General features: G+C 42.6%; 1 protein-coding gene across 2 annotated transcripts in view; it reads right to left on the bottom strand.

Annotated features, from left to right (window-relative positions):
* The window catches only part of LOC139290743 (lamin-A-like), a 29,538-nt gene extending 14,912 nt beyond the window's left edge, over positions 1-14,626 (bottom strand). Inside the window, exons 1-2 of one of the 2 annotated variants that reach the window (XM_070912598.1) lie at positions 14,548-14,626; positions 12,364-12,746 (exon numbers count right to left, since the gene is read on the bottom strand). In XM_070912598.1, coding sequence (XP_070768699.1) covers positions 12,364-12,701 — 338 coding nt within the window. In that variant the 5' untranslated portion in view covers positions 12,702-12,746; positions 14,548-14,626. Of the gene's footprint in view, positions 1-12,363; positions 12,747-14,420; positions 14,485-14,547 lie in introns of those variants that run through there. The other variant, XM_070912599.1, reaches the window with a different exon arrangement.
* Between the last annotated feature and the right edge of the window lie 706 nt (positions 14,627-15,332).

Below are 15,332 nucleotides of genomic sequence, written 5' to 3'. Positions count from 1 at the left end.
TTTATATGGCATCAGCTCTTAATTCGTTATGAAATGTGTATGCCGAAACACATGCAGTACGTGTGCATGTATACTATTTACATAATCCAGTGCAAAGTGTGTGTGAGTTCTTCATGCAGGCGTTTGCTTGGGACTACCTGTTTATATAATCTAGCACAAATTGTGTAATTAGAGAGCCTCAGCACAAATATCCTCTGACTTTATGTTTACATTCTGTTCCATCAAAGCTCTGAAGCCTCGCAGCCAGCGGCTCACAACACGTGTGTGGAGTCACTCTCCACTTACTTTTTAAGAATCACACTATTAATATTTACAATACAATACACGGTCAGCATGAGACTAACAAACTGTGGTACTGACAATGGCTGAGAGCCAACAGATGAGCAAGGAAACACAGATTCCATTTGGGAAATTAGGTAAATAAAGCGAAAAAATACTAGCCTGTTTGATCAAGATAAGGGAAATCTCTTGCAAGTAAAACAGGGCAGCAGAGTTGTTTCTAAGCTTGCAAACTGAGTAAGACCTTTGTGCCAAAAGGGCAGCGCTGCACGTTTTATATTCTACACTGAAAGAAGGAATTAAAAACAGACAAAGAAGAGTAACTTCATTTTTTGAGTCTAGACCACTTGTCTTATTCGTCATGCCTTCTTTCCTCCCACACACAAATGTCTGCACTCAAATATATTACAGAAAAATAATAAAGGTTTACACATCATTCCTCCCTCTTCAGCTGCAATATCAAAGCTTTTTAAAGGCATTTTGTTACAGAGCAAATAGAGTAAATGACACATTTTGAGGCACAGAGACAAAATGGGAGCTATTGGACGGAGACAGTGTGAGATGGGGGAGAGGACTAGAGGAGAGGCTGGTGGGGTGGGGGTGTGAAATGGAAATGCGAAAAGAAAGAGACAAAAAGAGAAAGAGGGGGAATAATAGAGACGAGAAATCTGAGGAGTAGGAGGAGGAATGTGTTGGCTCGGCTCCCAGCCTCAAGGATGACTCACAGCTATCTTTGTCCACCCCAGTAACGAGAAGCGAACCCCGCCTCGTGGAGTGAAAGAGAGAAAAAAGCCCACTCCCCCCCACCCCCTGTTTTGCTATGCCGTTTCCGTGACAACCAAGGCCTTGTCGTCAGGCCTGCTAGTATGCCATTTCTACCACGCTGTGGACGCAATGGAATAAAAAGGTGTTTCAAAATATCTCAGGACTGAGAGGGTGTTTCTTTTTGTGCACTCCTGAAGGAAATTCTAACCTATAATTTTTATCGAACAAGATATGGCAGACGAATTACTGCAGCCAGAAAAAGGGCTTTATGAGACCTTGTCAACACTGATGCCAAGTAGTTAATCAGCATCGGGAACTAAAACAAAACCTCAATTTGAAACGTAACTTTAGTAATTTTAGAGCCGAAGAAAGCAAACTACAAAACAACTACAGTCTCGAAAAAGTTAAATATGTGCGCAGAATAGTTTTCATGACTTTACCAGACTTCCAAATTTAAAACACTTGAGATTATACAGCTTCACCGTCTGGCCTTTGCACTGTTGGAACAGCCTTGTTTTTCCTACTTTGCAGGAAAGAATCCATGCTCATAGTGTGCTAGTCTGTCCTGCACAGATCACATTGTTTCTGACATAATCTTGGCTGCACCAGATCCCGTTTTAAAAAGGTTAGTTCACCGATGTTACGATAAAACATATTTCCTTCTGTGCCATACAGATAGCTTGCTAGATTTTTTTGCTCAGCCTTTGAGATAATTGTCTCTGAGATTTCTGCTGCCAACCCCAATAAAAACTGAGGTGAGTGGTTAATTTGTTTCATTTGTAACTGCATTTAACATCTTTCCAGAGACAGTGTCCCCATTACTGTCAGCCGTTTTCATAGCGACGAGTAGGAACTGTTGATAGCATGCTCTCTGGCTTATTCAAAGTGAAAAGGACAATATTTCTGATTTCTTAAACATTTTCAATGTTGTGAACATTACAAATGAAATTCAATTCACCAACATTTCACTGGGACGGCAGGAGAAATCAAGCCCTGGACAAATAAAGCTAATTGTTTCTGATATATGTGAGATTTTTTATTTTTATCTTTTAAGAAAACTAACATATTCCCATTTATGGCAGCTGCATCGAAGGTAATAGTAGCTGCAAGGGATTGAGATACCTACATGTACACACTGACACCTGGGAGCTGCCCACTACAGCTGCAGCCTTGTGCTGTTTACCACAGAGCAGCTCCCCTGCAGCAATAGGGGGTTCAGCGCTTGGCACATGGGCACATCTGCGGAAGCTGTGGAAGAACAGGGGGGTGCATCCCATTTGTCTCACCCATGAGGTTTTCCCTGCCAAAGTGTTTAAACCAGTGATTTTCTGCAAGGGGCCGCTATAGTCACAAACAATACATTACCTTGTTCATTTCCTGTAGTACTATTCAAACAATTCAAGTGTTCATTGATCCATATGTTATGTTACTATACAAACACACACACACACCCCGTCTGGCAAGCGTGTGTGGGCACGTGTGGGTGGGGTTTCCCGGTGACTCACTGCTCAAACACTGAGGAGAGGAAAAAAGGGCTTCTCCCAAATTCCCCATAGATTGTCTAAAATGTTCCCTTCTCCAATTATAGTCGACCTTTCCTCTTTACATCCTCCCTGCATTCAGTTCAGCCATTCACAGAGCTGCTTTATGTGGAGAACACTGGAGGGAAAAGGTGACAAAGAGGAAGGCTGTTGAATAGTGGGGTTTTAGTAAACAAACACAGGGACCCAGAAATAGAACTGGCACCAGGAAAACATGGTGGAGCACAGTAAAACACTGTGTTAATGGGCCATTACAATAAAACACCTTATTGATGCTGGCTGCAATTAATGATCTTTTTCAAATATAATTTAATCCTGCTATTATTTTTCCTATTCATCCATTAATCGTTTTGTCTATACAAGTAAAAAAATTGACGTCTTCAAATTGCTTGTTTTGTACAACCAATCGTCCAAGAACCAAAGGCATCTAATCGCTTAATAGGCGGAGAGGAGGAAGAAGAAAACAGTTACAATTATTTATAATAGGGATTAATAATAGGTGCCCCTGTAAATTCATTTCAGTTTCTCTGACATACTTTAACCTATAGATAAAACATGTATTAGAGGTCTGCAGACAACCTCTAAGATGCACTGTCTGTCTACTAACTGAAAACAAAATGACGATATACACATGTAGTAGGTAAGAGTTGATCCACACACTCTTAGATAAACAGACATGTGAGGAGTGTCAAAACGAAAGACTGCAAAACTATGATTTTTGCAAAAGCCATTTAGGCCAGCTAGTTCAAGTCAACTGCGCTTTTCCAAGTGTGTTGTGCAACTCACAAAAATGTGCAGTAAAATAAACATCACAGGCTGGCACATGACTGTTTCCTGTGTCTCTTCAGGGATAAAGAACACAAAAACAGTGTTGTGTGTTTATATGCGCGTGAGATAAATCACCAGAAACCGGCAACAACGCAACCTTTGCCAGAGGCCACCCGTACACATCCACATGTGGCAGATGGGAACAGAGCTTCTAGTGTTTTCAGCCTTAAAGCGAACGCCGACCGTGTCTGATGGGTTTCAGGGAGCCGACTTCTGACAAGACGACCACAGAGGGAGGGGGAGACAGAGAGGACAGGCAATGTTCTCTCATGTCAAACTCATGGTTTTTGTTTAAGATGTCTCCAAAACAAACTCTGCAAACTGAAAAGAATTACATGTAGTCTTTGTCCCATTCATGCCTGCAAAAATTTGCATTTGTTAAAACAGTTCTTCAAACACAGTGTCAGTCAGTGAAAAAGGAAAAGGTGTACCGCCCGTTGACAATGCCTGTTGTGTGTGTGTGTGTGTGTGTGTGTGTGTGCGTGTCCACAGACACTAAAAAGGCACATGAAACAACCCCCTTGTTCCTCCCTGCATGATTAGTTGATGATTCATCAGAGAGTGAGTCAGACGCCGGTTGCCTGGTTGTCTTTGTGTTAGTTTATAAACTACTTTCAACTGGTACTGAATCAGATTATCGGCAGCGCAAGAACTCAGAGGCAGCCACTTCACCCATTTCAGTTTCCATTTTACGATGTCATAACAGGTGAGAGTACACATGATCAGAAGTAAGGAATGCTAGTGATAAACTCAGATACAAATTGTTACTGTTAGTCGTTACTATGTCCACTACGAGTTTCCGAGTTTAAAAAAAAAATATCTTGATCAGACCTGACAAACCTCCATGAGTACAATTCTGACAATTAAACATAAATCATCTCTAATTATGTTCTGAATGCCACCTTGCTGAGCCTGCAGGTGTTAAAAAAAAAATTGATAACAGGTTCAACTGCATTGCCCAAATACTTTTGCCAGAAGGGACTTGTGCCAATAAGTGTCGACGTTCTGCACGTATGTGGTGCTGCACATCAATTGTCCTTCTTAAGTTGGCAATCCTAGAGTTTAATTCTCATTTGCATTAAGAAGAAATCTCCCTGGTGTATCACCACCCTCACTTATGCTCCATATAACAACAGACTGTGTTCTAGCCTCCCCTCCAATGAGGCACAGCGCTCTTTCCAGCGGCACTGAGTTACAATGAAAACTCCACGGGTAGAAAACTGTGAGTGCTGCTAATGTTAGCTTTAAGCTAAACAAAACCCATGTGGAGTTTATGAGACTGGGATAAGTTTCGGTCAGCATTCTTTAGCGTGCGCAAGCCTATGAGGAAAAAAGGATTTGATGCTTGGAGTGTAACCAAGCTGTGGTTGTGGGACGAGCCTGACGATCGGGTGCTCTCACGCATAGTCCAAACGGACTGGCATTGAATACAGAATACAGGAAACACAGAAAGACAAACAGCACACATCCAGAGCTAAATGTGGGTTTTGCATCAGGGCAATTCTCGTGGTGTCAGATGAGCTGTAAAACACTGGAAATGACGCTGCGTTGACTTTACAATGCTTTCATGCGATTGTCTAAACTCTGGCACTCTGTGTACTGTTCTCTGTGGCAAACCCCACCCAGCTGGCAACAAGTAAAAAAAACAAACATGCAAAGTATTTTCCAAATACTTGCTGAGCCAGAAGAGAGTGTGTGTGTGGCTTTTTAAAAAAGGGAACTAGCATTACAGTTGTGCATAACAAACACATTTACACAACAGTAAAACAGCACAACTCACAAACTACAGGTGATAAAGATTTTAAATTAAACTAACCAGCATCTCCAATTATTTTACCAAAGTAAAACTAAAGACTACAGTGCTGTAGCTGAGGGGGAACCACAATATGTAAAAACTTGGCTCCTCCATCCTCATAAACAAGAGCAACAGTTAATGCAGAACATCTGAGACGTCTCTGACTGATTCAAAGTTGAAAGAGCTCCTTTATAAACTCACTGCCCCGTTTAGATTATATAATATGGCTCCAAACATCCAGTTCAACTTACATTTATTTCAGAGGAAATTAGCCTTTACATATCTGGAAACTGAACAATTGTTGCATAACTAACCAGATGGGACAGGATCAGTTGAGGTTACAGTACACCCACCTTGCCCCCTTCCCAACGGGAAGATCCTTGGGCAGAAAGAGCAAGTGAGAGAAAGAAACAGAGCGAGAGGGAGACTCTGTGGAGTCCCACCATCTTAGAGTGATTTACCCTGTCCATGTGCGAGTGAGTCATCAAGGGCTTGGCTGGCTCTGAGGGCTCTATGGAAACTGCAATTCTATAAACTCCACTCTAACACACACACACACACACACACACACACACACACACACACACACACACACACACACACACACACACACACACACACACACACACACACACACACACACACACACACACACACAATACAGCAGCCTGCCAAAACCTTCGCTCTGTACCAAGTTCTGGTCCGCTGAAGTCCAAGACCAGCTCTCTCATTACTCGCACACCAATAAACCCAACAGAGACGGCTCCATACAGCAGCCATCCAGCACATTTACAGGCCTGCCACATCTGTTTTCCATTGCAAAGTATTCTGTTAGGGGGTAAGAGAACAAATAGTCACCAGACCAGCCAGCCATACTATCACCAGGCCTTATAGCACCTACTGACATTAACTATAGGATATCTGTTCAAAAGGAAGATACATTTACAAAAAAACCTGTAAACTCTGGTGCTGCTGTGAACAGTCACAGTTAGATCATTAAACAAACTGTGTGCCCCTTAAGATACAATACCTCAACGTGACTAATTAACTGTGAAAAAGGTATAATAATAATTCTATAAAATAATATTATCTGTTCTAGAGCCTTCTAGAGAGTAAGCTGAAGGTTCAACACTGGGCTCTGGGAAATTATGATGGGCATCTTTTCACAATTTTCTAACATAACGATTAATCAAGAAAATAATCTACAGATTAATTGGCAATGAAGATAATTATTAGTTTTAGGATTTTCACTTTCTTATTTGTCACATTGTGGAAAAAAGACATGTGCATTACTCCTTTAGTTTTCATACAATTACTTTTAGTATTTTTTTAAATAGGTATAGCATATTTACAGCTACTGTTGCTGTGTAACGTCGCAAAGCACTGTAGAGAAACGTAAGAAAAATGATTAATGTATGTCTTCAAGATAATCCAGGTATAAATTATTTATCGCTCTCATATGAAAAAAAAAAGAGAAGATTCCTTTTTGTACTTTTGAACAAGTTATTCAATAATATTTTGACGCTTCGAAAAGAGATAAGTGATCCAATTTACATCACTGCTGGAGAACACCCAAAATCACGGGCTCTTCTCGGAGCTCTTATCTGCCCTGGCATGACTCAATGTGACAGACAATTGTCTGCTGTCACACAATACAAGCTGAGATCATCGTAGGTTTCCCCCCGAGGCAGCCAGACGAACAGAGGAGAACGTGATCAAACGGCATGAGAAAAGATGTACAGCAGCACGGTGAAATCTGCCGCTGGTGGTGGATCGTGGTTTGGTTTCTGGACTCGGGGGGGGGGGTGGGGGGGGTAAGAGGCTCATGATGCCGAGTTTGAATTTAACCCACAAAATGCTAACATTCTGGAGAGCAAATTGATTAATTTTGATCTGAGACGGTGCCAATGATGAGAAACAAAAACAAAAAAAAAAAGGACATTTTTCACAGCAGACATTTTGATTCATTACGGGGGAAACACAGGTGTAATTAACAGCATTAATGAAGGCAGTTCCAGGCTCCTGGTATTGCGCATGCTGGCACTTAGGGAAGTTAAGCCATTGTTCATTTAATTAGGTCTACGTGTGCTTTTCTTGACAAGACAAGTCAAAATGTCTGCTGTGAAAAAGATCCATTGGTGCAATGATTATTGAAGTTGAGGGAGATGTTTTCTAATGGCTGCTGGCATTGTATTACTGTGATGCAGTCAATTATGAATGAAGTGGTCAGACTTTGAGCTTCCACAAGTGAGTGTTAAGGAAGAGTCATGGTGGGTATTTGACATTTAAACAATGATACACCAGGACGATAAGATCCTGGCAAGCTTCGTTTTTCATCCCACTAATTACACTGACCTAATAACAGCACGTTACAATCATTAATGTTTTACCAAGTCTGCATAATCAGTCTTTTAGATGTTGGAAGGAAGATGTGTACAGTATAAGCAACCCCACATTTTCTCTGCTCTATTTACATTTACTTATTTCTTGTAGAGCTGAAACAAAAAAAATGTATTAAATTGATCAACAGAAAATTAATCAGCAACTATTTTGATAATTTAGCTTTCTAAATTAATTAAAATGTTATGTGCATCAAACTGATTTCTTATTCAGTATAATGACAGGCACAGTTAGTCTGAGATACTCCGGTACACTGACAGCTTCCCATGCAGTCAGAGGTATATAATGATGTACTGTTGCCACCAGACTATTGAAAGAAAGCTTCACTTTTAGTGCAGGCTTGCTCTTGTCCATTTTAGGAAGAGACTTTGAAGGCAAACATTTTATCTCAACAAACTTGACATGAGCAGCTTGAGTGAGTCCTCCTGTTATCCATAACAAGGCCCAGTAATAGCACGGATGTATAATGTGTTACCTAAACTTTAAATGAGTAATGTGTTACACATCTTAAGTTTCCCTCGTGTTAAATATAGAAACTTTACTCACTAAAACTCAAGCTATGACTAATATTAGACCACTTCTTATGACGTCCACCTCTGCAACCACTCCATCGCTTTTACTTCCCCTTTTTACTCACATGACACAGGTTGGCCAAACTATTAATTAAAAAGCCTCTGTTTAACATGCGTTGCTTAGTATATGAGATCTGTTTTCTTTGTAGCATAGAAACACAAACAAATAAGTGACATTGCTTCCAAACAACAAAAACACATGGGTCCTATTTAATTGGGGCTACTGATACTGAAAGCAAATAGGAAATGGGAATGTGCTATTTGATAAGTGCACTTCCTGCTGTGTCCTCTGATAGTTGTGAGAGCCACAAGTTGGCTTCAACACTGCATATCAGTCCACAAACGCAGTATAAGAACACGCAATTTTGCACTAGATCTTTGTATTATATCGTTGCAGTCTGTGCTTCACCTGGACATGTTCTGCCACGTTGTGTCTACCACAGCATTTATTTAATCCACTTCTGAAAGCATTGTGCCTGACTGACTGCAGGAAAATGTCTGAGCTCTTCATCTACCTATCTGCCACACCCTAAACCACACTGTGCCGACAGGTGAGGCAAACTCAGCCGAGGTAAATCCCTGCTTCTATGTATTCAATGTAGATCTGACCCAGAGAAGGGCTGGGCTGTTTACTTTACAACTCTACAGATGAATCTCATCCTCATCAGACTTTGATCAAAAGCCGTTCAATGAAAAAGGGCCGTTGGCTTTTGATTTTAGACAGTGTGTGCAGCAGGTATACAAACACGTGCACGCCACAGATAATACTATATTAACATTGATATAGTTTATTAGGGCTAGAGCTAACAACTTTCATTACCAATTAATCATTAGGCCCAAGTTGACATATTCTAATGGCTTGTTTTGTCCAGCCTGCTGTCCACAAGACAAACACATTTAGTTTAATATCTATAGAAAACCAGCAAGTATTTACATTTGAGAAGCTGGAAGCAGTGAATTTTGGCATTTTTGACTCAGGGGTGTAGCCAGGAGTCAGGTGCAGTCAGGCTGCCAGTATAGGTAGGCTGCAGCTTGTCTTCGGGTTCTCAGATCCGCAGCTCCACCCTCTCGTCTAAATATGCTCACTTCTGGTTCCAAAAAACCAAGATGGCGACAGCCAAAATGCCAAACTCGAGGCTTCAAAGCGGCAGTCCAAAAACCAATGGGTGACATCACGGTGGCTACGTACACTTCTTTTATACAGTCTATGGTAGGATTATATTCTCACCACACAAAACACTCCCTACTCATCTGCCTGAGTGGAGTGTTAAGCTTCCTTATGATTTGGAGAACGAGTCCAGCCAGTGAAACTGATGAGCCCCCCCCCCCGCCCACACACACACACACACACACACACACACAGGCTCATGTTTCACAGCCAGCGGCACAGCTGGAGGTTAGACTGGGCACGAGACACCAGACAGACACACTAGTTCAGTATTAAAGCAAAGATGACTCAACCAGGTCTTGACGAACACAGTTCTGTAGCTCCTTTTGTAGCTCACGGGCTCATATCTAGTGTTTTCTGACCTGTTTTTCTTTCCTCTCAACATGCATACCTGGCCCCAAGTTTAAGGTTTAGAATTCATTTTACAGCACCACATTCGACCCACACCTGCTTTTCTCAGTTTTGAATTATTTATAAATCAAATACTGCTGTAGGGAGGACGGTTGGCATTCTGGCCCGACAGCTTGAGGTTTTCCCCCGGGGGGGGGGCATGTGTTGCTTGTAGTAGTTCTGCATACAAAGACGTGTGTATGAAGAGACGCAGCGTCATGCCTTTGGGCTAAACAGGTGTGCCCAGTCAACTGAACTGCAGTGACGGCTCCACCTGTTGCCGTGTTTTCTGTCAAACTTGAGAGGAATAACCAAGGACACAGAAAAAAAGTCAACATATTGTGAGACGTAGCTGTCCAGTGTTTGCTGCGCTGCCGTCTGCTGCTGTCGCCACCTGAAGCTCAGCTCAGTGTGTATTAATAAACCTGACTTCCCGTTACAGTCAGCCCACAGTAAGCCCATTCCAGAGGCCATGAAAAACCTCTGAGTCACCACCCCGTCACACGGCCCAGCCAAGACTCCCAGAGCACCATGGCAACCAAATACCAAACACCCAGGCTAAAGTATAAAAGATAAAGCCGGCCCAGGCTTTTCCACCACACATGCGTCAAAAGATCTGCTTCCTTTGGAAAACAATATATCTGCGGGAGCCGTTGCTGCTTTTCTTGCCAAGTAGCTGGAGAATTACAACAGGCACAATCACATGTGGAGGGGAATACGAAATTTAATAACACCGTTCTCTCAACACTTACTGGTTAACACATGGCCTTTCAACTGGAGCTCACAACAAAGTCAACATTCTCATCCACCTACAGTGAGAGCAAATTTACAAACCATAGATTGATGAGCTTGGGACAGTGTCACCACAATGAAGGTCAACACCCAAATACACATCTACAGAGTACAAATGAGCCAGATTTTTATTCATCTGTCTACACGCAGCCCTGAGCCACACCCACTGAGGTTTGCGTACATTAACATGGACATGCTTCACAGTTCACATACAATAGTAATGTCAACTTAGCCAAAAGAGCACAATAGCGCTAACTGGGGGAAAGCACTCCCTGCCATGGGTGTTCCTATTGTGCACACACATACTGCTGTTTCAACACTGAAAATATGCCATGTTGAAATTCTGTTTGTTTTTTTATAGTACAAATGCAGACTGTGGAGGAGCACATGCAGTCTGACATGTAAGTAATGAACTGGGGGGCGTACAAATACTTAGTTTCATTTTCTCCGACCCCTCTAACCCGAGCTGCACTTTGCCAAGACGTTGACACATTCCTCGACAGCCCTCACTGGCTGGCCTACGGCAGTAGTCTGTTCTGCAGACATTCACCTACATAGCTAAAATCACAGCCAAAAGCATTTCAATAAGAGATTATCTGCCACTAACTCACAATCCACAATTCCTGAAGTCAATCATTTATCACCCTCAACAAGTGCGCACACACCCTCAGCGCCAAATTTGCTTTATGGTGTAGATGACTTTGATGTGACTTTTTCTTAGTAAAATATTAACTTTATTGATGCAATTGACTCAGGATGTAACAGGATGTAACAAAGGATCAAAAATAAAACATCTGTGGTACTAAAGAGTGAGACTGCGTGGGCCCAATTATTTATTATCCAACTCCAACTCTAAAGAGCAACAGACTACACGTGAATTTCTAAGCTTCTGTCCATAGTGCCGATATAAGTTATCACACAGAGCTTTAACCAGTTGAGTTGTGTCAAACACTGTAATGAAAGACACTCTGTCATTTGGGCAGTTATTCTAGCAGGCTGTGTGTTAAAGGTGGAGCCCGTTCGGCTAGAGGTGTGTAATTTCCAACATCCCTGGGGGCTTAAAGTGACATAACTGTACTTGCTAACTGACGAGTCATACAAACTTAACCACCAGGAATGTCATCTAAAGTGTTAATGTTGGGTATGGCTCAACACTGCATTCCTGGCAGGATATTAAGGTGTTGTACTGACCAGCAGGTGTGAACTGGAGGCACAAGGCAAACAAAAGGTACAATTACAGCATTCAGATCCACATATTCAGCTGTATTGACTGAAGGGCCACCTTAACTACTGCTATGATTGTCTTGGAAACACATTAACATTAAAAAAAGAAAGCTGATGTGCCGCAGCAAGTACAGGGACATAATGTAAGGCCATAATAATGTAACCAGAAATTATGTCCCATATAATATTCTTATCTTACCTTTGCGGCTTCACTCTGTTCCCCAAATGGACGATTTATCTGAATTATCATATTGTACTGTGCCACAAAGTAAACACTATTGGTCTATAATGGGAAAAGCACATCATTGTCATGCATCAGAGCCACGGGAATATTCCCAAGACTCTGTGGGATCTTGCCAAAAAGAGCAGGGAATTCCCCCACAAAGGAATCAGACAACAGCAAATAAATGTCTTCAATACTGCAACACAACGTGAAAGATTTATGGGTTGCTCCTGGTGGTGAAGTACAACTGCATGAAAGCCTGTTTTATTATTATGCATGAGAAATATGATAAAATGTACTGTGTGAGTAGCCACATCCACTTTGTGACATCACATTGTAACAAAGCCACTCCCTTTCAAGCTCCGCCCCCCATGTGCTCCTCTTACCTGGCTTTGAGCTCCTTGTGCTCCTCCCTGATCTTGCCCAGCTCCAGCTGCAGGCGTGCTCGCTCCTTGGCCACCTGGTCCAGGGTCTTGCGGGCATCGGCAAGCTCCGCCTCATACGCCGCCTTCATGCCCGACACATCGCGGCTGGACGAGGACTCAGACTCAGTGATGCGCAGTCGCAGTACGGCGTTCTCCGACTCCAGCGAGCGCACCTTGTCGATGTAGACAGCCAGCCGGTCATTGAGGTTGCACAGGTCCTCCTTCTCCTGCAGCCTGGTGATGCGGGCCGGGGAGGTGGTGGCACCACGGCTGGTGCGTTTCTGGCTCGGGGTTTCCATGGTAATAATGGCTCAGCAAGACGTGCAGAAGGGGTGAGTCACTGGCTGTGGGGGAGGAGGGCGAAAGAAAAAGAGTTAATGAAAACTACAGTATCTTTATCTACAGAGCTACCTTCCCTGGAAACGCAATCATGGGCTGAATCACACGTTTGATGTGGTTTAAACTGAAGAAATGCTTGAGTCTTGCATAACCCTGATCCTTGTCTGTGCAGCCTGCCTTCAGTGCTGGGTCTGCTCACAGTCCTGCATGATAATAAGGATCCTTTTTTCCGCAGTCAGTAAGCACATCCATAAAACTTCATTTAATAACTATCTTCTACTGTGTTTGCATTGTGTGGGGTTAAAAGTAATTTGCGGAGGCAGAGCTCGTTCACAGGAACATGTTATCTGTTTTTCTTGGTTCTTGATTTTTAAGACTTCAGATAAAAGATAAAACCACTATTATTGTATAAAAGAACTTGTTACAGTTTTTCTGCCCTTTTTCTGCTTTTAGTACTCCTGATAACGCCCCTTATTCACACTCGTATTTTCGCGGCAAAGTGTAACACACTGTCATAACATACGCCTTGCTGTTCTCTTCTTCGGCTCCATTAAACTGTTGTAGGAGTAGTTAAGACACTTTCTGCAGTTCACTCCTGAGCAAACATATTTCCCACGAACACCAACCCCCAACCTTCGGCTCACACACAAGGCAATGAAACACTTTTATAATTGCAAACTCTCCATAGAGTTTTTGCTAAAAATGGAGGCAAACCACAAAAAAAGCTTCCAATTGTTCTGCAGTGATCGTCTCGCCCAGAAGTTCATGCACCAGCACCGATCATGATACCAAAGTGTTGACTCATAATATAAACAAATACTGCAGGATGCCCTGATAAGGACATAAATCCACTGTTTGAATGTGTGCTAACAGTGAAATGAATAATAGAGCGCTGCGTTCCTGTTACTGAAGATACAATCCAGAATTTTCTTTTTCATTTTCTAATATCAAATGTTATTGTATATTTGAAAATGAGAGAGGGGAAAGAGAATTTGCCTTCTTGAAATCTTTAATTGGCAATGCTTCCAACATAGCAAATGTAACATTTTAAATCATACAAATCACTAATATTAATAAATGCATCAGTATTGTTATTATCAACTGCATCATCAACAGTGGCCAAACAGGTGAGACTTAAGATCTATTTTATTTCTCAGCAGCTGCTCCACTCACAACCTGACAGCCCTTTCCCACTGAATGGCGGGAAAGCCTACTCCAATTTGGTTCAGCAGTGGGTGGACGCACCAAACTTTGCCATCCATCCCCTCACCGCCTCTTTACCAAAAGTGCACGCAAGGACACGCACGCCCATGTGGGCGGGAATGGCGCGCACACGCATGCACACGCCCACCCACAGGATCAAGCCCATACACTCACAAGTACTCTCTGGACTAACTTTGAATAAATGAAGCATCCATTTAAAATGTGGCGAGCATTAACAGGTGCTGTCTGATGTTCCACTCTTCAATAAAAGCAGGCAGTCAAATGAGATACAACTTTTAAAAGTTGAAGTTATTCATTTTCCCTGACAAAATGAAAATAACTTTGAACTGACTGAACAAGTTAAACAAACACCACGTTTTCACCATATACCTTGCACAACAGTGACTCTGTCTGTCAGTGTAACCCACATAAAAAGTCTCACTGGGAGACAAAAATGGAAACTCTCTGAACCTTACCTCGGTTGTGTGAGAACCTTTCGACTGCAGCCTGCTGAAGGGACTAAAAGTGAGTGTACAGGACCTTTCTAGAAGTTTATCTGCTGGTTTGAGTGTGTGAGAGCTGCTGTGAGTGTGTGTGCCGTACCCCAGAGGAGCGTAGAGAAGAGGATCCGTTGAATAATGCAGTCTTGCTCTCTGCTAGTGGGTGTGTGCGCCTTTGGCTCGTGCCCTGAACTGCTCTCCTAGCTGTCGCTCACTGCACATGTACCTACTGCTGAAGAGGGAGAGAGGGGGCGGGGGCAGAGAGAGGGGAGGGTGGGGCCATGAGGAGGAGTCAGAGTAGACAGACTGTGTGTGTGTGTGTGGACACACAAAGCAGCTGCTGAGCTTTATCTCTCTCTGCTCTGGCCCTATCTTTTCCTTTCTCATTTCACTCAGACAGAGCCCTCGCAGACCGACTGACCCCAGCGACTGGTGCAAGTGGTCTGTCAATAAAACGCTGTGACACTGATGATACTGAACAGCTCCCAGGTGGGTGAAAGTGTGTGAATGTGCGGATCTCACCCCGCTCCTCCCTGCTGCTATGAAGAATACATTCTTAACCCACTTCTCTGGTTGAAAAGGGCTGTGACAGCAAATACATAGAAGAAGAATTTCTGTTTCAATTTCAGAGAGCAAAAAGAAAATCCTCTCTGCTTCAGCAGGAAACAGAGATGACCTTGGCACACACAAACACACAACATCGCAAGGTAATCAAATACGTCCAAAGTACATAGAAATCATTCATCACCTCATAGCAGGATTCAGCCGTTATCCATGGCAGAAAAATAACCTGTCAGCAAACTTGTCCACTGAATCCAGGGAGGAAAAAGTCCACAAACCTTTCGCATTATATTCCCAGTGAATGACAGAATAATCCCCACAAGTCAT

This window comes from Enoplosus armatus, chromosome 9 (assembly GCF_043641665.1).
Source record: "Enoplosus armatus isolate fEnoArm2 chromosome 9, fEnoArm2.hap1, whole genome shotgun sequence".
In the NCBI taxonomy this organism is placed as follows: domain Eukaryota; kingdom Metazoa; phylum Chordata; class Actinopteri; order Centrarchiformes; family Enoplosidae; genus Enoplosus; species Enoplosus armatus.
The sequence above is the reverse complement of the archived record's forward strand: the minus strand, read 5'-3'. Positions and strand labels throughout refer to the sequence as shown.